The sequence below is a fragment of the Aristolochia californica genome, unplaced genomic scaffold (assembly GCF_029961685.1).
Source record: "Aristolochia californica isolate CCGP_79_NKW_82.1479 unplaced genomic scaffold, dmAriCali1.0.hap1 SCAF_15, whole genome shotgun sequence".
Taxonomy (NCBI): domain Eukaryota; kingdom Viridiplantae; phylum Streptophyta; class Magnoliopsida; order Piperales; family Aristolochiaceae; genus Aristolochia; species Aristolochia californica.
In genome coordinates, this window is record NW_027181826.1 from 21,683,499 (window position 1) to 21,707,653 (window position 24,155).

The 24,155-nt window shown below is 39.0% G+C and overlaps 4 protein-coding genes across 4 annotated transcripts; 3 read left to right on the forward strand and 1 right to left on the reverse strand.

Moving 5' to 3' along the window:
• Positions 1-3,408: 3,408 nt before the first annotated feature.
• LOC137951230 (uncharacterized) lies at positions 3,409-4,308 on the reverse strand. Its single transcript, XM_068797815.1, has one exon. It carries the CDS (start codon positions 4,306-4,308, stop codon positions 3,409-3,411), a length of 900 nt encoding a protein of 299 aa, XP_068653916.1.
• A 1,294-nt stretch (positions 4,309-5,602) lies between these two features.
• On the forward strand, positions 5,603-6,502 carry LOC137951231 (uncharacterized). Its single transcript, XM_068797816.1, has one exon. It carries the CDS (start codon positions 5,603-5,605, stop codon positions 6,500-6,502), a length of 900 nt encoding a protein of 299 aa, XP_068653917.1.
• Positions 6,503-13,368: 6,866 nt separating this feature from the next.
• Positions 13,369-14,268, forward strand: LOC137951232 (uncharacterized). Its single transcript, XM_068797817.1, has one exon. The coding sequence runs from the start codon at positions 13,369-13,371 to the stop codon at positions 14,266-14,268; it is 900 nt and encodes a 299-aa protein (XP_068653918.1).
• Positions 14,269-18,698: 4,430 nt separating this feature from the next.
• On the forward strand, positions 18,699-19,598 carry LOC137951233 (uncharacterized). Its single transcript, XM_068797818.1, has one exon. The coding sequence runs from the start codon at positions 18,699-18,701 to the stop codon at positions 19,596-19,598; it is 900 nt and encodes a 299-aa protein (XP_068653919.1).
• Positions 19,599-24,155: the final 4,557 nt, after the last annotated feature.

A 24,155-nucleotide genomic window follows, 5' to 3' on the forward strand; every position in this document is an offset into this window, starting at 1 on the left:
CATTCGGCAATGGGAAGCCAATGATCGGAGGTAGGCCCTCCCCTACCCCCTTCTCTACTTCTCTAACTAGTGATTGAGGGAGGCCCTACCACAATGCTGTAAGGCCTTCTTCATAGTGGTTTTTTATTATTATTTTAATTATAGATTTAGTTCATAAATAAATTATGTGTCCATAATTTTAAGAATATTTTTGGATAAAATTTATCTTATTATTTTAATCATATATAATTTTTATTAGTAACTGAAATGACATATCTTTTATTGCAATCAAACAGTCATCCATATTGCATCTAACATAGTTTTCTATGAAAGAATAAAGCATATTGAAGTAAACAATCATTTTGTAAGAGAGAAATTACAAGTTGGTATCATAAATTTCAAATATGTTTCATCTCAAAGGCAAGTTACTGACATACTCACAAACCCGGTTACCACACAGGTGTCCACTATATGCAACAAGCTAGTAATCTATGACAGTTTGAGGGGGAGTGTTAGAAAACATAATCTATCATTAGTGGCATTGGTGTAAAAGTCCCAAGATTCTTGGCTTTGTCTTCATCTTTTAGGGTGCAGGACCTGCATGTAATTCTTAGTTTTGTACATGTATAAATGAGAGTTAAGGAGGAGGATTAGGGATCATTACACCTAATCCTCTCTTTCCCAACGTCCACTCCTCTCCTCTCATATTAGTCGTGCATCTTTTCTTCTCTCTCTCTCTCTCTCCTTCTTCCTTTCTCTCATCATCTCCACCTAACCTAACCATCATGGAATCCTGAAAACAACAAAGTTCCCTTTGTCGAGCTAATATCTGATGCAATCACTCATATTGATGACTCCATTTAACAACTATAGTTAAAAAATCTTAGTCTCTCTTTGAATTGCTTTGTGAGAACACCTCATCTATTAAGTACCAACTAATCTATCTATGCTACCTCTGATGCTCCACAACTAAATTCCCCTTGCTGAACCTGGTGTTTCTTTGTCTATATCAAAATCGTTTTCACAACAATTTCTCACAAAAATTAATGAACTTCCAGTTAGGGCTGTAAATGGTACATAAATAAGAACAAAATAAGTTATTCCATATGTTAGAAAAACAAAAAAAGGCTTACAAATCTTTAGGGCTTGTTAGTGCGCCTTTGGGTAAAGTGAAAGTGAATTAGATTACACTGTCACTTGACCCGGATGTGTTAGTGCACGCACCGGGCGCCACTCGCCCATGAGTAAAGTGGGTGAATAAGTATTCCCATCGAAATCCAGGTTCATCCACTTGAACTCGCATCTCGACTTGCGAAAGTGGATCTCGCTCATTATTAATTTGGTTCATTATCAAATATTTTTGTTTAATTATTTTATTTTTTAATTAATTAAACTAATGACTTTTAATTTTGTAAAAATATATTATTAATTTATTCTACATAAAAATCTATCTTATGTTATTAATAAAATATTATATTTATTTATTATATTTTATTTTTATTACTATATTAAAATAGTAATTTTTATCCCAAGTTCACTGAATCTTTTGTACCAACTCAAGTAGGTCTTCTCGCCGCAAGTTTGGACTTCCAGCCTCCAGGCTCCCCACAAAATCATTCTCAACCTGAATTACTTGACGTGGTTCGGATTACATTGGACCCATCCCGAGCGCGTGGAAGAACCGTGAAGACGACCAGGTAACAAGCCAAAAGATGACGAAGATCTTCTGTGTCAAGAGGCTTGAACCGATGCAGAGATTTGTGGACAAATTCCTCGAACAATCGTATGTTATTCTTCGAACCCAGGTGCTTTGAATCTCGAATTAAGGTTCCAATTCGGATCTTCACGACAAGGAATCCAAGCTACGGAGAGACGACTGACCCAGTCAATTGCTAGCACCATAGTCTTCTTCTCCACGCCAACAGATATGAAGCATTTGATGTCTGTATTTCTGTTTGAGCAAAGTGCAGCAATTAAGTCCATAACCAAGAACAGAAACGAATGGAAATCATGGCTTTCTTGTTCTCGCTTATAACCTGCTTTGACTCTCCGTCCCGTGTCTCCAGCGAAGAGTCTCCGCCGAGAAAGCCCAACACCAAGTCGGAAACTAATCAAGACCCAGTTTCCCAGTCTCACTTCCCTCTCAACTCTCATATCCGATCCAAATCGGGTGCTCCAATCCCACTTTCGTACTTCCCTGTCAGCTCCCAGTTCTCTCGATTGTAAAGCGTTCGCTTATTTTCCTTTTCTCTGAGTGAGAAGATTTATTTCATACAAACTTGATTTGAGTATTCAAAATTTGATGTGTTGTGGGACGAGATTGGAAACAGAATACAGTTTACAGAAAAAGGGAGTGATTCAGTGGATTCGAGTTTATGAGAGTCCGTAACCCTGGCTCTGTTGATTGATGGAGTTATCTAACTCTTTGATTCAGCTAGCTAGATATCCAGGACTGGAAACTGGAGCATTGGTAATGAAAGATGCAAGCAAGGGACCTGGATGAAAGATCCTACTCTAGTATAAATCTAGTACTATATTTGCCATTTCTTATGTTTGTAACAAGGAAACTCGATTGATTTGCAGGCTTTAATTTTATTTAATTCAGTGATCTTTTTTTTTTTTTGGGTACATCCTCCATTGCCTAGAGGATTTTTGCATCCTTGATCGATCAAAAGAATTCACCTGGATTTGTTTTGTTGTTTTAGCTTCTTTGTGATCTTCTTTTTCTCAATCTCACAATTTCATCAAAGCCTCCATGTCAATGATTTAGTTTAGTAATAACTATTTGATTTTGTTAGTGCCTAGCCAAGTGTTCCCAACAGATCGGTCTGTTGGGAACACTTGGCTCAGCACTAACAAATGGTATCAGAGCTGGGCGCCAGGTTCGACGTTCGAATCCCCGTGCCAGCAGGGATTAGGAACTTGAACTGATGGTGACAGATTTCGGGTGTGCGCTGGCTTCGGGCTACGCAGTGCGCTATTCATATAATGAAATAAACTATTTTATATAATAGTCTATTCATATATATGTTGAAGAACAGGTATCAAAGAGTCTTATATGGCTCTCACAAAGTAATAGTTCACATGGTAGTCTAATATGAATCTCATAGAAAATAAATATATAAATGTTCAATGTGCACAAATACACATTAGATCATTTGAGTTAGATTTGATAAGAAAAATTAAATCTCATGTAAATATTCCTCAAGTAGGCTTATAAGACTACATATAATGTAAATAAAAATTCAGTCTTGCAACGTTATTCATACATATGGTTGATATAACTAAAAAAAAATGAACCAACACTAGAGATTTGTCAAGAAACTGTATGGACTTTGATTACTCCATCAGAATTGATCAAATTTGGAGAACAAGTATGATTTAGTACACTAATCCTTTACAAAAAAAATGTAGAGAAGAGAAGGATTGCTAGTGGCTGAGAATGTTGAGAAGGGAGACTCTGGTTTGAATCAAACGCCTCTGGAGAAGATCCAATCCAACCTCGAGGCCTTGAATGCCATCCAGGAATGTCTTCAATTGTTCTTGGGCATTCTGCACCTGTTCGCTTTCTTTCTCTGATTTATGCCTGCAGAGAACCGAAAGAGAAGCATGCAACCTCTCCATGTCGTTCATTTTCTCTGCTTCCTCGTTGCACGTAACTCGCCCAGATCCGATCCATTTGAGAACAATAGAAGATGTCTTCATGGATCTTGGATTAGAAACAGAAACGAAGGACAGGAGTTGTTCCAAGATAGAAATGGCAAATGACCTTGCATCCCTTATCACAGTCATCACCTCAACGATGTGTAATTGGGATCCGTCGGAGAGAGAAGAGAAGCCAAATTTCTGTGTCTTCAAGGCTTTAAGGCACTGGGTTGCCTTCTTTGTGATCTTCTTTGCCAATGACATGTAAGCACTGATAGCTTCCTCTAATATCTCTGTTTTAGGAGCCACTCTTCTTCGCAGAGCCAACTGCAGAACTTTCACTGCGTCTGTCATCTGCAGCATAACATCTCTTGCAGAGGCACATGAGTCCAGTAATCTCAGAGACGCATCCAACACCTCCTCAACGAATTTCTTCTTGGAACAACAGAAAAGAGCTTGTTGGGTTTGTGGCAATTGAAGGAAATCGTCAATAGTTTGGTACAAGTCGCTGAGACCAGATAAACCAGTGCACAAGGAAGACGACGAAGTAGAAGGCAAAGATTCCCATTCTCTCAATTGGTTGAGGTTCACTTCGACCTTTTCAGTGGTTGGATGCGACCTTGAGGGCAAGCTGATGGTGCGAACGTGGTAACGATTGCTGGGGAAGAGAATAGAAGCAGCCATCTTGACAGAAAAATTTGCGAAGAGGAAACGGACTTGGTTGAAGCCTCCTTCCTCTTTGATGCTCTTATATAGCGTCTGCTCTTCCGTCCATGTGCAAGGAGACAGAAGGAATCTGATGAACGTGACTATTGAGGACGCAAAAGATTTTTTATCTTTCTGTAGCTGCTTCACCGAAGCAAATTCATGAGAGAGTTCCTGCACGGGTGGCTTGCCTTCTTGTCTCCCCGGCAAAGCACCAACATAACTCTGATCTTAGTTTTACATGACCAGCCACTTTTAATGGAGTCATCTTGCTACCTTCTTCTCTCTACCTTTGAGCTGTATATACCAAACCAGTCTCACGTTCTTTGAGGGCGACAATGAGAATATGAACAACCGTGTATGCCAGAGTCATGGTTTGTCGAGATATGCGGAATCTCACTGTCCCCTTACATAACAGATCTGCGGAAAGCAAATTGGATCGAGATGTGCAAGGGAGACGAGGAAGTCCACTCTTGCATTGAATCCATCTAATTACATCAAAAAACAAATAATCACAAAATCACATGGGCAGAGAGTGAGATTCTCTATGTCCCCGATGATCGACTCACAGGTCCTTGAGAAATGAATATATAAGAGTTTTAACCAGAGAAATTACTCCCATCTCTTGGTCTGCAGATAACAATGGATCACTCATCTGACATATCAGAAGATTGTTATCGGAGATATAAAGAATCTCACTCAGAGCCCATGTGATTTTGTGATTATTTGTTTCTTGATGTAATTACATGGATTCAATGCAAGGGTGGACGTCCTCTTATCTCCCTTGCACATCTCGATCAACCTCGTTTTCCTTCTTCCAATTGATAATAATAGTTGAGAGAATAAAAATGTCATCGCTGTAATGTAAAGACTTAAAATGCTTGCAAACACGATTGTTCATATTCTCATCGTCTCCCTCAAAGCTAGGGGAGAGAAGGTAGCAAGATGCCTCATTAATTCCAGTTCTTTTTATAGTCTAATAACATAAAATATGGCTGGCCGTGTAAATTTAAGATCAGAGTTAAGACCAGTTGTTGGAGGTTTGTCGGGGAGGAGGAGGCCAGCCAACCGTGTAGGAAGTCTCTCATTAATTTGCTTTGGAGAAGCAGCAACAGAAAGAAAAAAATATTTTGAGTCCTCACGTAGTCACGTTCATCAGATTCCTTCTGTTTTCTTGCACATGGATGGGTGACAAGACGCTATATTAAGAGCATCGAAGAGTAAGGAGCCTTCAACCAAGTCCGTCTTCCTCTTTGCACATTTTCAGGTCAAGATGGCTGCTTCAATTCTCTTCCCCAGCAATCGTTACCACGTTCGCTCCAGCAGCATGCCCTCAAGGTCGCATCCAACCACCGAGAAGGTCGTGGAGAAACTCAACCAAATGAGAGAATGGGAATCTTTGCCTTCTACTTCGTCGTCTTCCTTGTGCACTGGTTTATCTGGTCTCAGTGACTTGTACCGATCTATTGACGATTTGCTTCAATTGCCACAAACCCAGCAAGCGCTTCTCGCTTGTACCAAGAAGAAATTCGTTGATGAGGTGTTGGATGCTTCTCTGCGATTACTGGACTCATGTGCCACTTCAAGAGATATTATGCTGCAGATGACCGACGCGGTCAAAGATCTGCAGTTGGCTCTGCGTAGAAGGGTGGCTCCTAAGACAGAGATATTAGAGCAAGCTATCAGTACTTTCATGTCATTGGCAAAGAAGATAAAAAAGAAGGCAACCAAGTGCCTTAAAGCCTTGAAGACACAAAAATTTGACTTCTCTTCCCTCTCCGACGGATCCCAATTGCACATCGTTGAGGTGATGACAGTGATAAGGGATGCAAGGTCCTTTGCCAATAGTATCTTGGAACAGCTCTTGTCTTTCGTTTCTGTTTCAAATTCAAGATCCATGAAGACATCTTCTATTGTTCTCAAATGGATCGGCTCTGGGCGAGTTGCGTGCAACGAGGAAGCAGAGAAAATGAACGACATGGAGAGGTTGTATGCTTCTCTTTCGGTTCTCTGCAGCCATAAATCAGAGAAAGAAAGCAAACAGGTGCAGAATGCTCAAGAACAATTGAAGACATTCCTGGATGGCATCCAAGGCCTCGAGGTTGGATTGGATCTTCTCCACAGGCGTTTGATTCAAACAAGAGTCTCCCTTCTCAACATTCTCAGCCACTAGCTAGCAATCTCTTCTTTTCTCTCCATTTTTTTTTTTTTTTTTTTTTGTAAAGGATTAGCATACAAAATCTTACTGTACATTAATTTTGTTGGACCAAATGTACCCAACAAATTTGCGGGAATCAAAGACAATACATTTTATTGAGAAATCTCTAGTCTTGGTTCATTTTTTAGTCATATAACCATTGTAAAGAACAAGGTTACAAGACTATTTTTTTGGAAATAAGTTGAAGAGAGTAGTATTAAACTGACAGTTTTAACACATAACTTTTTTTCGAAAATTAGTGAAAGACAGCCTATTCACTCCTACCCTCCTCAGGTTAGTCCTTGTGGAACCGAAACAATTTTGTACATTTTCCTTAATCAATATCTTACTCATGTTCTTGATGATAAACTTCCATAAGAGGTTTTATTTGGTATAATACAATTTTGTTCCCATCTTCATACTTTTGGGGCCACAGCTTATGTTCACTTTGATCCCACTCGGGGAAGGTAAGTTCTCCTGAAAATCCTTGTCATGTTGATTTGTGGGATATTATAATGATGGCAAGCCCTATAGTTGTTCAAAACCATATGTACAACACATTTTACTAAAATTAAACAAAAGTTAGAGAATTCACCACGAAAATTTGAATGTCTTGAAGGATACAATAGTGTCCTATTTCTACAAGAAAAGCCAACATGTGCTTCATCAGATTTGGACTTCGACAAATCTCTAGAAAGAGTTTAAAACAGACTTTCCCGGTTTGAGGCTAAAATTTGGGAAATAATTCAAAATTACAAGCTAGACTTGTCTTTCTTGAGAGAATCATGCTTCCTGGTGTTTTTAGGGTCTTGATTGAAAATATTTTGTTTGAGAGAATCATGAAGAACATCTTATCTTGTTAAAATGTGAGTGAATTGCCTTTCAAGAGGCATCTACTTGGCTTGCCTTGCATGACGACAAGTGGATTTGGTAGAGTTGGCTTGCCATGCATGAACCCAAGTGGTTGTGGTGGAGGCTGAGTTGTCATGCCTTTTCACGAAGCCAAGTGGATGTGGTAGAGGCTATGGTTGCATGCCTTCCACAAAGCAAAATAGACGTACCTAAGAAGGTGGTTGTGCATGGCTTGATTGAGTTGGTTGATGTGTAAGGCGAAGTTGTGAGCTTTGCATGGAACTAGTAGATGTTTTCACTTCCGCCCCCTCATGCTGAACTGAGAGGAAGGTGACACATTAAGCTTTTTTATGAGTAGACGGAATTGGTTGTGAGTGAATGGCTTCATAAAAATGTCAGGAAGTTAACCTACAATAGAGATGTGACAAACATTGAGAAATCCACTGGTTACTTTCTCACAAACAAAATGAAGCAAGTCGGTGGGTGAATGCATATATTGTGCAATGAGGTTTATAGAATAAGAGATATCAGGTTGTGTGAGGGTAAAATATTGAACTATACTTACTTTGAAAATCAATTTTTGTGTTATGAATAAGAGGTGTGGTAACTTGTGTGTTCATAGTTCCATGCCTGCATCATCTAAAATATCTTCCTAGGAGAGTTGTTACTCTTAAGATTTCTTTCATATATACAAATATATGTATAGTGATTGTTGAGGATTTGTTGCCGTGATCTTAGGCCTTCCTTACAGGACACTGTTGACCCTCCATTATAGGAGCTCAATTAGCTCAATTAGATAAATTCCTTCCATCAATTGTAAAATCAAATCTTTTGTAATCCCTACACTTACGTTGTAACAAATTGTATAAATTAAATACTCTCACCCATATCGAGTGGTGAATTATGTTAAACATTCGCATGGCATCAAAGCTTACCTGGATTAACATCCAGTGATCCTCAATGGCCTCTGATTTTTCTCCCGACCTTCTTCCCTTCAACACCATGATTCATATGGTTACAATCAAGCTTTCATCCTCCACCTATCTCCTATGGAAGAGTAAATTTCTTCCCCTCCTTGATAGTCAAGGATTAATGGTCATGTGGACGATACCCTTGTGCGCCCCCCCCCCCCCCCCCTCTCTCAGATGCCAAACACCAAACATCTGGTGTGGAACGCAACAAACCAGTGTCTTCTTAGCCTTCTCCTCTCGTCTCTTTCAGAAGAAGCCGTCGGTCTGACTACATCCCGAGAGGTGTGGATCGCTCTTGAAAACACCTTCAACCACCGCTTCAAGGCCCATGAAATTCGCCTCAAAGATGATCTTCAATTGATGAAACACGGCACTCGCCCGGTCAGTGCCTATGCTCGAGTTTTCAAGGTCTTGTGCTACCAAATCCATGTCATCGGTCATCCCGTCAATGGCACTGATAAAGTGCACTAGTTTCTTCGTGGTCTCGGCTCCAATTTCTTGAGCTTCTCCTCTGTTTAGATGGCACAAACCCCTCTCCCCTGTTTATCTAACCTTGTGTCGAAAGCTGAGAGTTTTGAAATTTTTCAAAAATCTCTCGAGCCTCCGGCGACCTCCACTGCTGCATTCACTGCAAATCGGGCCTCCTCTCCTCATTTTGGAGGCTCTTCTCACCAAAAACGTGGCCGTGGAAATGGCCACTGCAGCCAATCCAGTCACGGCCAGAGTAGCACTCTAGCCACGACCACAACAGCGATTTCAGCCACGGCCAAGGCCGTTCCAACCCTACTCAACGTCGTCCTCCACCAGCCAGATTTTTCGTCTAGAAGGCCATTACGCTGATCGGTGTTGTCAATGTTACGCTCAGCACGAACCATCGACGCAACTTGCAGAAGCTTTCACCTCTTTGTGTTCTTTGTCTAAAAATGAACCCTTTGACTAGTTCATGGATACAGGAGCTTCGGCCCACATGACTCCAGCCCATATAGCTTTGGATCACTTTGTCACCTACACGGGTAAGGATTTTGTGGTTGTAGATAATGGTGTGTCCCTAACTATTACTCGTATTGGTCAATTTTCCCCTTCCCCAGATCTTTAATTGTTGGATGTTTTGGTTGTTCCCCATTTTACTAAAAACTTTTTGTCCATTAGTAAATTAACGAATGATTTTCCTTTATCCCTTACATTTACTAATGATTTGTTCACTGTTCAGAATCGCCAAACAAGGAAGGTGGTGGCAACTGGTAAACGTGATGGAGGCTTATATCTGCTAGAGGGTGGCAATTCCGCTTTTATTTTTGTCCTAAAAATTAAATCTCTTCATGTTTCGTATGATTTATGACATGCTTGTCTAGGACATGTGCATCATTCTGTTATCTCTTTATTAAATAAAAATGGACAACTTTATCTTACTTCCTTATTGCCTTCTCCTAAATTATGTGAGACATGCCAACTTGCTTAAAGTCATCGTTTGCCATATTCTCGTAATTAAATAAGGTCATCTCATGTGTTAAATCTCATTCATTGCGACATATGGGGTCCTTCCCAGTAATATGAAATTTGGGTTTTGTTTACTATGTTTTGTTTATTGATGATTATTCTCGTTTCACGTGGCTTTATCCCTTGAAATAGAAATCTGATTTCTATGATACCTTTATTCAATTTAAAAAAATTGTGGAAAACCAACATTCTGCTCGTAAAAAAAAAATTTCAAAGCGACGATGGTGCATAATTTACTAGCAATCGCTTTAAAAATCACCTTCGTACCTCTGGCATTCATCACCAACTATCTTGTACTTATACTCCCGCTCAAAACAGTCGCGCCGAACGGAAACACCGTCATGTGACTCAAACGGGCTTGGCCTTGCTTTTCTATTCCCACACTTCTCCTTGCTTCTAGGTTGACGCCTTTAGCACTGCAGCTTACATCATCAACCGCTTGCCCACACCACTTCTCGGAGGTAAGTCCCCTTTTGAGCTTCTCTATGGTTTCTCTCCGAATTATGAAAATTTTCATCCTTTCAGTTCGTGTTTATCCATGTTTACATGATTATATGCCTCATAAATTTTCCCCTCGTAGCCTTCCTTGTCTCTTTATGGGATACAACTCCTCTTATAAAGGGTTTTGTTGTCTTGATCCCACTACCTCTAGGATATACATCACTCGACATGCTCAATTTGATGAGACTTATTTTCCCTCCCTTGGTACCTCCCAGGCTCAGCCACTATCCTCTCTCCAATTTTCTAATTTTATGGAACCGGGTCTTCCTCAAACAGTCGTGCCCCAATCTTCCCTCGTGTCCCATTCCCAGCACACTACTCAATCCAGGTCCTGTCCGTGTGTTCTTTGTACTGATCCCATGGATTAGTCTTTGCAGGTCATTAATTCTATTGCAAGTCCACCTCTACTGCACTCCAATTCTAATCCACTTACTATTGGATCCATTGCTCCTGCTGCTATTCTGATGGGATCTCATCCTATGCTCACACGAGCCAAGACTTGTATTTTCAAACCTCGTCACTCGGTCGATCTTGCCTTCTTTGGATCTTCTGGTCTTCTATTTGGTCTTCTGACACCCACTGAGCCTAAACAGTTCAAATCTACTACCAAGAATCCTGCATGACTTGTGCTATGGATGAAGAAGTTCAAGTTCTGCAAAAAAATTGTACCTGGATTTTGGTCACTTGACCTGCTCACACCAATATTGTGAGTTCCAAATGGGTATTTCAAACCAAATATTTGCCTGATGGCTCTATTGAACGTTTCAAAGCCTGTCTCGTGACCAAGGACACAAGTACCGGGTCTTGACTAGACCGACACTTTTAGCCCTGTCATCAAAGCTACCACTGTTCGTGTTGTTCTATCGCTTGTTGTAACCAGCTGATGGCCTCTTCATCAACTGGATGTCAAGAATGTCTTCCTCAATGGTCATCTTACTGAACAAGTCTATATGGAACAGACTCCTAGGTATATTGATCCTCACTTCCCTAATCATGTTTATAAGTTACAAAAAGCTCTCTATGGTCTCAAACAAACACCTCGTGCTTGGTTTCAGTGGTTCAACTCCTTCCTCATTCATCTTGGCTTTTATTGCAGTCGTGTCGACACATCACTCTTTGTCTTTCATAGGCAATCTGACATTATTTATTTGCTCCTATATGTTGATGATATTATTATTACGGGCAACAACTCCTCTTTTCTTGATAGCTTTACTTGTGAGCTTCATTCTGAGTTTGCTACCAAGGATTTGGGCTCTTTCAGTTACTTCCTTGGTCTTGAAGTTATCCCCACCATTGATGGTCTTTTTCTCAATCAGCTGAAATATGCACGAGACATTCTTGCTCGTGCTTAGTTACTTAACAAAAAGCATGTTCACACTCCTATGGTTGTTTCTCAGCATCTATCTTCTGATGGTCAATTATTTTCGGATCCTAATTTTTACCGGTCTCTTGTTGGTGTTCTTCAGTATTTGACCATCACACATTCCGATATTGCTCATGTTGTCAACTCCGTCAGTTAGTTTCTACACCCTCCCACTGATGACCATTTTCTTGCTGTCAAGCGCATTCTTCACTATGTCAAGGGTACCCTACATTTTGTCATCTTTTTTCGTCCATTTGTTGCTCCTGGTTCTTTAGTTGCTTACTCTGATGTCGACTGGGCAGGATGTCCTGACACTCGTCGCTCTATCTCCGGTTACTCCATTTACCTTGGTGATAATTTAGTTTCATGGAATGCCAAGAAGCAACCTACCGTTTCTCATTCCAACTGTGAGTTTGAGTATCGCGCTCTTGCTCTCACTGCCACTTAACTTCTTTGGCTCATGCATCTTCATCGTGACCTCAAGGTTTCTCTTCCACGGCAGCCTCTCCTATTATGTGACAACAAAAGTGCTATTTTTTTAGCTCCAATACCGTTGCTCACAAGCGAGCCAAGCACGTTGAGTTAGACATCCACTTTCTTCGTGAACTTGTTATTGTTGGAAAACTTCGCACACAGTATGTGCCATCTCATTTACAGGTTGTTGATATCTTCACTAAAGTGTGTCTCGACCTCTCTTTCGATTTTTTCGATTCAAGCCACATGTCTATCCTAATCCGACGCTTCGCTTGCGGGGGGATGATGAGGATTCGTTGCCATGATCTTATGCCTTCCTTACAGGATACTGTTGACCCAAATTACAAGAGCTCAATTAGATAAATTCTTTCCATCAATTGTAAAATCAAATTTTTGTAATCCCTACACTTACGTTGTAACAAATTATATAAATGAAATACTCTCACCCATATCAGGTGGTCAATTCTGTTAAACATTTGCAGTGAAAAGGTTTTAGTCGATAAAGAGGAGCTCCAAAACATGTTTCAACAGTCTATGGCAGTTCTTCATCCACCATGTCTCTACAGTTTATTTTATATCCACCAAAGTTTCCTATTAATCTATTGTCAGAGTAGACAGCTTGTTGTCTCCCTTGTACATCTCGATCCAGTTTTCTTTCCTTCTTCTAATGAATTATAATATTTGGGAGCATAAAAATGCCAGCGCTGCCATGTAAGGAGACAGTGAGATTCCGCAGATCTGGACAGACCAAGACCCATTTTAAACTAAGATTTAAAATGCTTGCTTACACGGTCGTTCATATTCTCATCATCTTCCTCAAAGCTAGGCGTGACTTGCATGGCATATACAGCTCAAACGAAGAGAGAAGGTAGCAAGATGCTTCAATAATTACAGTTCTTTTTATAGTCTAATAACACTAAAAATGGCTGGCCGTGTAAAACTATGATCTGAGTAATCACAGCTGTTGGTGATTTGTCGGGGAGACAAGGAGCCCAGCCACCCGTGCAGGAAGTCTCTCATTAATTTGCTTTGGAGAAGCAGCAAAGTCCTCTCATAGTCACGTTCATCAGATTCCTTGTGTCTCCTTGTACATGTACGGGTGAGAAGACGCTATATTAAGAGCATCGAAGAGTAAGGAAGCTTCAACCGAGTCCGTCTTCCTCTTTGCACAGTTTCAGGTCAAGATGGCTGCTTCAATTATCTTCCCCAGCAATCGTTACCATGTTCGCTCCAGCAGCATACCTTCAAGGTCGCATCGGACCACTGTGAAGGTCGTAGAGAACCTCAACCAATTGAGAGAATGGGAATCTTTGCCTTCTATTTCGTTGTCTTCCTTGTGCACTGGTTTATCTGGTCTCAGTGACTTGTACCAATCTATTGACGATTTGCTTCAGTTGCCACTAACCCAGCAAGCGCTTTTCGCTTGTAACAACAAGAAATTCGTTGATGAGGCGTTGGATGCGTCTCTGCGATTACTGGACTCATGTGCCAATGCAAGAGATGTTATGCTGCAGATGACAGACGCAGTCAAAGATCTGCAGTTGGCTCTGCGTAGAAGAGTGGCTCCTAAGAAACAAATACTAGAGAAAGCACTCAGTACTTACATGTCATTGGCAAAGAAGATCAAACAGAAGGCAAAAAAGTGCCTTAAAGCCTTGAAGACACAGAAATTTGACTTCTCTTCTCTCTCCGTCGGATCCCAACTACACAACGTTGAGGTGATGACTGTCATAAGGGATGCACGGTCATTTGCCATTAGTATCTTGGAAAAGCTCCTGTCCTTCGTTTCTTGTTCAAATCCAAGATCCATGAAGACATCTTCTATTGTTCTCAAATGGATCGGCTCTGGGCGAGTTGCGTGCAACGAGGAAGCAGAGAAAATGAACGACACGGAGAGGTTGCATGCTTCTCTTTCGGTTCTCTGCAGCTATAAATCAGAGAACGAAAGCGACCAGGTTCAGAATGCCCAAGAGCAATTGAAGACATTCCTGGATGGCATCCAAGGCCTCGAGGTTGGATTGGATCTTCTCCACAGGCGTTTGATTCAAACAAGAGTCTCCCTTCTCAACATTCTCAGTCACTAGCTAGGAATCTCTTCTTCTCTCTCCATTTTTTTTGTTGTTGTAAAGGATTATCATACAAAATCGAACTGTACATTAATTTTGATGGATCAAATGTACCCAACAAACTTGCGGAAATCAAAGACAATACATTTTATTGACAAATTTCTAGAGTTGGTTATTTTTTTAGTTATATAAACCATTGTAATGAACAAGGTTACAAGACTACTTCTTTTAAACCAGTGGAAGAGAGTATTACAATGACAATTTTAACACTGTTAATTTCGTTCAGAAATCAGTGGAAGACAGCTGACGAGCCTCTTCACCCCTACCTTCATCGGTAATAAGCAGTAATGACATTAAGACAAAGACATGCACAAGAGAATACATTATTCCAAGTAACACCAAAGATCATAACTACAAAGGAAGACCAAGCTAATACAAAGGTGGCAAAAGAAGCACAAAGGGGCACATCACCAATGTAAAACCATGCAAGGGTGACATCCACCTCATTCACACAAAGGGGGACACCCCCATGCATGGTTCTAAACAAATCTATCCCTACAATTTCTCATATGCGGATCCAATTACAACCTTCCAAAGCTACTCAAGGATCTCTTACAAACCATGGCCAATCTAGCTAAATCAATCAAGGAAACAAATTATCTCAAATTACTCAATCAAAGAAAGAAGATCATCGTCAAATCAGTCAATTACATGGAGGAAATCAAGATCCAAAAAACCATGGGAGAAGAAAGGAATGATTAACACATTGATTTGTATTGATTTATGTAATTTAGTCAAAACACCTAAATGATAATAAGTTAGAGGATGTCCTTTAGATTTTTTTTTCTCAATTACGGGTTTTTCAAAATACATATAAACCCTTGTAATTCTTCTACATTCATTCATTCAAGACATTCAACAATTCGTTTCCTTGCTTTGGCTCTCTCTCTCTCTTGAGTTCCTTGAAGCTCTCTCATTCTTTCACTCATTCATTGTGGCTTACATTTTCTCACTCATGTTATTCTTTGTGGGACCTAAAGAATTGTGTTTTATATTTTCTTAATTAACATCCAACTCATGTTCTTGATAATAAACTGCCTTAAGAGATTTTATTTGGTACATTATCTATCTGTTCCCATTTGCATACTTTTGGGACAATTATTTATGTTCACATTGACCCCACTCAGAAAGATAAGTTTTCCCCAAAATCCTTGTCTAGCATGAAGCCAAGTGGATGTGGTGTAGTTTGTAAAGTTGTGTCCAACGCCCATCCCAAAATAACTAGTCAACTTAGGAAACCTTTTTTTTTCAACTAATAAACTCAAGATTTTAGTACTCACTAATCCATGTGGGACTATTCTTTAATACTCCCCCTCATGTGTAGGCCTTCTTGTGTGGCTCTACAAGTGGATAATTAGGTGTAGGCCCTCTTTTGTGGCTCTTCAAGTGGATTATTTAGGTGTAGGCCCACTTTTGTGGCTCTACAAGTGGATAATTTAGGTGTAGGCCCACATATGAGTACCTGCTCTTATGCCATGTAAAGTTGGGTCTAAGGCTCATCCCAAAATGACTACCCAACTTAGGAAACCTCTTTCCAAATTAATAAACTCAAAATCTTTGCACTCACTAATCCATGTGGGACTATTATTTAACAGAGTTGGCTAGCCGTGCATGAAACCAAGTGGCTATGGTGGAGGCTGAGTTGTCATGCCTTTCACGAAACCAAGTGGTTGTAGTGGAGGCTAAGGTTGCATGACTTCCATAAAGCCAAGTGGACATGCCTGAGGAGGTGGTCATGCATGGCCTGATTGAGTTGGTTGATGTGTAAGGCTAAGTTGCATGGAACTGGTAGATGTCTTCATATCACCCCTCAAGCTGAACTGAGAGGGGGGTTGCAAATTCAACTTTTGGTAAGTACATAGAATCGATTATGAGTGAACGACTTCGTAAAATGTCGGCAAGCTGATCTATAATAGAGATGTGACAAAGTTTGAGAAATATACTTGTAACTTTCTCTAAAAAAAAAGTGATACTCAATGGGTATAATTTATTGTCGGTAGGTGAATGCATATATTATGCAATGAGGTTTATAGAATAAGAGATCAGGTTGTGTGAAGGTGAATAGTAAACTACACTTACTTTGAAAATCAATTTTAGTGTTAGGAGTAAGGAGGGTGGTAGCTTGTGTGCATGATTCCGTGCCTGCATGATCTAAAATATCATGTAGATATCCTGTCTCTGTAAGAAATACTTCTAGAAATGTGATGAACTAAGATGATAGAAATACATCGAGTGGACAAAGACTTTTGACTGAAAGGGTTTATGCAACACTTTTTCAATTTTTTCCAACAGAGAAGAATTGTTAATCGTAAGATTTATGTTATATATATAGTAGGGAATTTCCCTAAAATACCCATTTAAAATAAATTATTTTTAAAAACACTGACGTCATCAAAATATTTCTAAAACTACCCAACTTTGACCGGTCAAATGCCTATGTGTGCAGTCAAAAGCGACACGTAAGCTTTGACTGCTTATGTGTTGCCACATCATCAGTGCAGTAAACATAGATGGACACGTCGTCTGCCACGTCATTATTTACCACATCATCTGCCGCATAAGCTACCACGTCATTTGCCGCATAAGTTACCACGTCATTAAATAAAATATTAAATAATTTTTTTAAAAATAAAAAAATCAAAAACATTTCGTGCCAAGTAAGCCCTCACTTATGTTTTTTTCTCAAAAATCTCTCTTCCTCGATCTTTCTTCTCTCTCTCGTTTTTCCTTTCTCCCTCTCGCCACCGGTGACCCTTTCGTCGCCGCCGCCGCCGCACCTAATCTTCTCCCTGCGCATCGCCTTCTCTACCTCTCATCGCCATCGTCGTTTACTCCCGTAGCGTCGCCCTCGTCGTACCCCAGCCAGAACAGCTGCTCTGAACCCTCTCCCATCGTTGTCACCCCCCTCATCTTCAAACAAGCACTTCAGAACAACTGCTCTGGCTGGGGTGCGACGAGGCGAGGGCGACGCTACAGGAGTCGATGACGATGGCAATGAGAGGTAGAGAAGGCCATGTGCAGGGGGAAGATTAGGTGCGGCGGCGGCGAAAGGGTCACTGGCGGCGAGAGGGAGAAGAGAAAAGCGAGAGAGAGAGAGAAGAAAGATCGAGGAAGAGAGATTTTTGAGAAAAAACATAAGTGAGGGCTTACGTGGCACGAAATGTATTTGATTTTTTATTTAAAAAAATTTATTTAATTTTTTATTTAATGACGCGGTAGCTTATGTGGCAGATGACGTGGTAAATAATGACGTGGCAGATGACATGTCCATCTACGTTTACTACACTGATGATGTGGCAACACATAAGTAGTCAAAGCTTACGTGTCGCTTTTGACTGCACACATAGGCATTTGACCTGTCAAAGTTGGGTAGTTTTAGAAATATTTTGATAACGTCAGTGTTTTTGAACATAATTTATTTTAAATGGGTATTTTAGGGAAATTCCCTATATAGTAATAAGTTGTTTAGTTGATAAAGAGGAGCTCCAGAACATGTTTTAATGGCAATCTCCACCTTTATTTCGATCAGCTAACAAGCTATTGCTTCTCTTGAGTCATCCACTTATAAATCACTTAATTCGGCTTTATATTTCACATCCAACCTCGTCCTGGGTGATAAACTCAGGTGCTTCCACTCAGATTTTTGGTAATTCCCGGTTTTTTCTGTATCTATTGTTACTTCCATTCAGCATGTCACTGTAGCTGATGGATCTGAAACCAGAGTTATAGGGGAAGTTTAAGTTCTGGTTTCATCCACCATGTCTCTACGGTTTATTTTATATGCACCAATGTTTTCTATTAATCTTTTGTCGGAGTGGACTGCTTGTTGTCTCCCTTGCACACCTCGATCCATTTCACTTTCCTTCTTCTAATTGATTATAATACTTAAGAGAGTATAAAAATATCAAGCGCTGCCTAGTAAGGAGAGTGGGATTCCGCAGATCTGGACGAACCAAGAGCCATTTTAAACCAAGATTTAAAATGCTTGCAATAGACGGTTGTTCATTTTCTCTTTGTCTCCCTCAAAACTAGGCGTGACTTGGGTGGTATATACAGCTCAAACATAGAGAGAAGAAGGTAGCAAGATGACTCATTAACACTAAAAATGGCTGGCCGTGTAAAACTAAGATCAAAGTAATCACAGTTGTTGGTGATTTGTCGGGGAGACAAGGAGGCCAGCCACCCGTGTAGCAAGTCTCTCGTTAATTTGCTTTGGAGAAGCAGCAACAGAAAGATAAAAATGTTTTGAGTCCTCTCATAGTCACGTTCATCAGATTCCTTCTGCCTCCTTGCACATGGACGGGTGAGAAGACACTATATTAAGAGCATCGAAGAGTAGGGAGGCTTCAACCAAGTCCGTCTTCCTCGTTGCTCATTTTCAGGTCAAGATGGCTGCTTCAATTCTCTTGCCCAGCAATCGTTACCACGTCCGCTCCAGCAGCATGCCTTCAAGGTCGCATCCAACCACTGACAAGGTCGTAGAGAGCCTCAACCAATTGAGAGAATGGGAATCTTTGCCTTCTACTTCGTCATCTTCCTTGTGCACTGGTTTATCTGGTCTCGGTGACTTGTACCAATCTATTGACGATTTACTTCAGTTGCCACTAACTCAGCAAGCGCTCCTCGCTTGTACCAAGAAGAAATTCGTTGATGAGATGTTGGATGCGTCTCTGCGATTACTGGACTCATGTGCCATTGCAAGAGATGTTATGCTGCAGATGACAGACGCAGTCAAAGATCTGCAGTTGGCTCTGCGTAGAAGAGTGGCTCCTAAGAAACAAATATTAGAGAAAGCAATCAGTACTTACATGTCATTGGCAAAGAATATCAAACAGAAGGCAACAAAATGTCTTAAAGCCTTAAAGATACAGAAATTTGACTTCTCTTCTCTCTCCGACGGATCCCAATTACACATCGTTGAGGTGATATCTGTGATAAGGGATGCAAGGTCATTTGCCATTAGTATCTTGGAACAACTCCTGTCTTTCGTTTCTGTTTCAAATCCAAGATGCATGAAGGCATCTTCTATTGTTCTCAAATGGATCGGCTCTGGGCGAGTTGCGTGCAACGAGGAAGCAGAGAAAATGAACGACATGGAGATGTTGCATGCATCTCTCTCGGTTCTCTGCAGCCAAAAATCAGAGAAGGAAAGCGAAAATGTGCAGAATGCCCAAGAACAATTGAAGGCATCCCTGGATGGCATCCAAGGCCTCGAGATTGGATTGAATCTTCTCCACAGGCGTTTGATTCAAACAAGAGTCTCCCTTCTCAACATTCTCAGCCACTAGCTAGCAATTTCTTTTTTTCTCTCCATTTTTTGTGAAGGATTATGATACAAAATCTTCCTGTACATTAATTTTGATGAATCAAATGTACCCAACAAACTTGCGGGGATCGATGACAATACATTTTATTGACAAATCTCTAGTCTTTGTTCATTTTTTTAGTTATATTGATCATTGTAAAGGACAAGGTTACAAAACTATTTTTTGGAAATCAGTGGAAGAGAGCATTACAATGACAATTTTAACCTGTTAAATATTTTTGGAAATCGGTGGAATCAGGCTGCAATTAGGCATTGCCTCCAACCTGGTTTTTTTATGGGAGAACTAAGCATATCAAAGTGGACTGTTACTTTGTTAGGATGAAGCTACAAGCAAGCATTATATGTCTCAAACATGGCTCATCTCACAAACAACTTGCTTATATAATCAATTAGCTCATAAGTTCTCTCCTCCAAGTTGGAGATATATGATGTCTTCTCACTACCAACTAGAGGGGGAGTGTTAGAATATATGAACAAGTTTGAGTGTCATTGATGTAATAATCCTATGATCTTTTGTCTCTTAATTACACCTACTAGGGTGAAGGGTACCCTTGCAATTATTATATTATTGACATCTACAAGTAAAGCTTAAGAGGGAGGATTAGAAAGCTAACTTCACAACCCTAATCCTCTTCTCTTTCTCTCCTCAATGTTCTCTCTTCTCTTCTTCTCCTCTTCTCCTTCTTCGTTCTCTCCTTCATTATCTTAATGTTGAAGATCTTAAAGTTATGGAGTAATAAAAACAACAAGGAAGAAAGAAGAAACCTTTGGCAACATTGACCTTTATGGCTTTTGATGGTGATATCTCACAGAATATAGCTCATAATATCAAACAACTTATTGTTTCATAACATAGACTTATAGATCTTTAATTTGGTATATAATTTGATATATAATTTGATATATAAAGCTTTCACATTGAATATTTTTTGGTTGTTTAATTTTCTTTGTTCTATTACAAGACCCTAGTCGACTTCGATGGGATATCGCTTTACAGAGAGATCAGATTGACATAAAATTTGTTGCTTAAGAAACTAGACTTAATATATTTCATGGAAGTATAATATTTTCACATAAAATGTGCTTCTTGAAAAACAAATAATCTAATAAATCATCAGAAATGCAGTCTAGCTGAACTGAACTTCTATTCCATATATTGTTGAGATGGAGAAGGTCCCAAAGAAGGATTGATCTAAAACCAATTGATAAGAAATCAATTGTGAAAGGTCTTTATCTTTTGTTAAAAATACAAGGAAGAGTTGTAAGAGAGAGGTAAAGAGGGTTGAAATAAGAGAGAAGTAAAGTAGAGGGAGATAGAAAGAGCTAGAAGGAAAAGAGAGAAGAGGCAAGGAGAAAAGAGAGGAATGGTGCTAAGGTACAAAATTGGGAGGGGAAAGACAGGCAAGAGAAATTTTGGAAAAGGCTTAACTGATTTTTTCTTCAACCAACACCCATATTTGTACTTTTTCCAATGCATTCTTTGAGAAGCTCCTCAATCAATCAAGGTTCCATAATTACATAATTTAAATAGAGATCCTAGGAAATTTGCAGATTACATCAATCTAGGAGAATTTCTAGGAATTTAAAATATTACATGAATCAAAGGAAATTCTTGTTATTTTAACAAGATTTCATCTTCTTCAAGAGAGACAAATTTGACTCCTCCATTGACCATCCCTTTTTTACCTTTATGCTCTTGAGTTCCTCTTTTTTAGGAGGTGGCGCCACTTTCTATTTTTCTTTCTTCTTATTTTCTTCTTCTTCTTCTCTTTTTTTTTTGTGGTAATTTTGGGTTTCTATCAATAACCTAAAAACGAAACAACTAATTTATGAATAAAATGAAAAAGGCATTATTTGTTGCTTTAATATCCTTATATCCATATTATAAATGATAAAATATATTCTTTACATGTTTCCTCATGGCCCAAAATAACCTAACATGAAACATGGAATGTAATGATACTTCAATAATAGCCTACACATAGAACTAAAAAATAAAAATGTGACTAACTATGCCCAAAAAGGTAAAATGCCAAAATTACTAAAGTAAAACTAACAATATCGGTTTTGGTGGATTTGAACCATCATCGTCTCAAGTAAAATTTGAACGTTCCACTCAATATGTTGAGCTTAAAAAGTGTAGCATAGATTAAAAAGGAGTCTACACACAATAGAAACACATTAGAACAAAGACTCATGCATGCACAAATCAAGGGAAGATTAATTGTCATGCAAGTAAAAAAATATTTAGGAAGTTAAGTCCTTATCTTGTAATGCTAAAACATTTAGGATTTCAACAACCATATGAAATGAAGTTCCAAATGTTCTAGTATTAGTACACAAGAACTTAATTTCCCATATATAGGCTCCCCCTATATTTTACATGTATGGTAATTAACTCCCCTTAATTTGTGCATGCATAGGTCTTTGTTTTAATGTGTTCTTATTTTGTGTAGACTCCCTTTAATCGACAAACTTTTTCTCCCTCATTTTATTATCCATAAAAAAGATAGTGCTTAAGGCATAAGTAGAGACAAAAATGAGAGAAATCTTTAATTAATTTGCAGTAGGATTACAAACCAGATGTGTATCAGATTTACAATAGAAGCACCATTTGTACCATTGATTCATCAAAGGCTACTAGGATGCAAAATCTATATGAATAATGTTTATCCTAGGCTTCACTCCTAAACTTTCAAGTTTGATATTTTTTATTTCAAGTTTTAATTTCTTTTTTTAATGGGGATTCATTCAATTTCATTAATCTTGAGCTAGCTAGTCTAAGAAAGGTTTTTGATGCCAAGTTCTAGTAGTTTTAGAAAATCAATCAACTTCTAAGGGCTATGTGAAAATGTCCAATCATTGTTTTTTTTTAATAGGAACAAATTCAAGTTTGATTGGCCTAATTTGAACCAAATCATGAGTAAAATATTGTCCAATTTTAATGTGTTTAGAATGAGAATTATGAGTCGAGTTCTTCCTTAGATAGCAATTATGTACCCAACCTTGGTGAGAGCAATAGCCAAGGAATTTTGTTTCTTAGAAAGCCAAGAGATGGATATTTTCTGTCATTTGGCAACTACCACTGGTACTCTTCTATTAGATTTACCACTTACAAATTCATCATCAAAGTACTCAATTAAGTATATGGTTGAATTGTGAGAACCCAATACCTAAGTACTGAAAAAAATATTTTTACAACCACTAGGTGTGATTCTCAAGGATCAGATTGGAATGTAGCGCATAGGCAAAAATTGTAAGTATAATGCACTAGCTGCTAAGAAAAGTAGAGACCCTATTATATTTTTATATAATTTCTTATTCTACGGGTCTACTAGAGTCATCCTAGTCAGTTTTTAAGGATGCACTCATAGGTGTGTTAATAGGTTTCAAATTGTATTTTTTAAAAGTTTTTTTTTGTACGCTTGGACTAATTCATGTAGATTCTATTTTCAATTTGAACTAGTTAAAGTCCAAAGAATAAATTTCAGCGATCAACATCATTCTATCCACACAATGAGGTAACAGTAGAGCCAAAAACAATATCATTAACATAGATTTGGATAATAGTAAAATCTTATTAATAACTCTTAGTAAACAAGGGTGATCCACACCTCTTTTCTACCCATTATGTGCTAAGAATTCACTAGGTCATGAGCTCTAAGAGATAGCTTCAAACCAAACAAAATTTTATGCAATTTTCACATATGGTTTGGATTATTCAATTTATCTTGGAGTTATAAAAGATTAACTAATATGATCTCGTACTTAAAGAATGAGATTGGTTGAGACTCAAGAGAGGGTCTCACCGCTCTAAGCACAACAACATGATTTACAATTTTATCATTGATCCAAGTCTATTAGACCTATGTGCTTTGTGAAGATTATTTTCATACATCTAATACTATTTTTCATTGAGATGTTCACTACTCTAGGAAGGTTGAATGTTTAAATTACACTAAGAAAACTCAAAACCAGAAACCAAAAATCGGATTTCAATTCGTTACTTCCCACTGTACTTCACAATTTTTTTTCTTCCCCTTTTCGATCTGTTGAAAGATTTTCACGGTTTTAACACAGTATCATGAACCAGAGCGAGAAGAAGTGGCAGTTTCTGGAAATCGAATCTCTGAACCAACCGTGCTTCGTGGAGAAATCACAATCATATTCTCTGAAGCTGCTCACAAAAGAGGCTGGGAATCTTGGGCACATGCAAGCGCCCGATGCCTCCGTCTTCTGCAACTGAAAATGAAGGACTTGTACGCTTAGTGTCTCTACAAGTTTGCATGATTGGATAGTCCCACCGCCATTACACAGATATCGCAAAGACGAACTACGCAAAGAGAAGAGAAAGAAAACGATCAGACATGTCATGTTTGAGAAGAATCAAGACCTACTTCTCATGTGCTAATGTTTGTTCTTGAATTTTATTAGAATGTATTTATTTATTTTATTAATTTATTTTATGTATTAATTGTATTTTTACTATTTTGCCCCTTACTCTTTAAAAACCCATCTG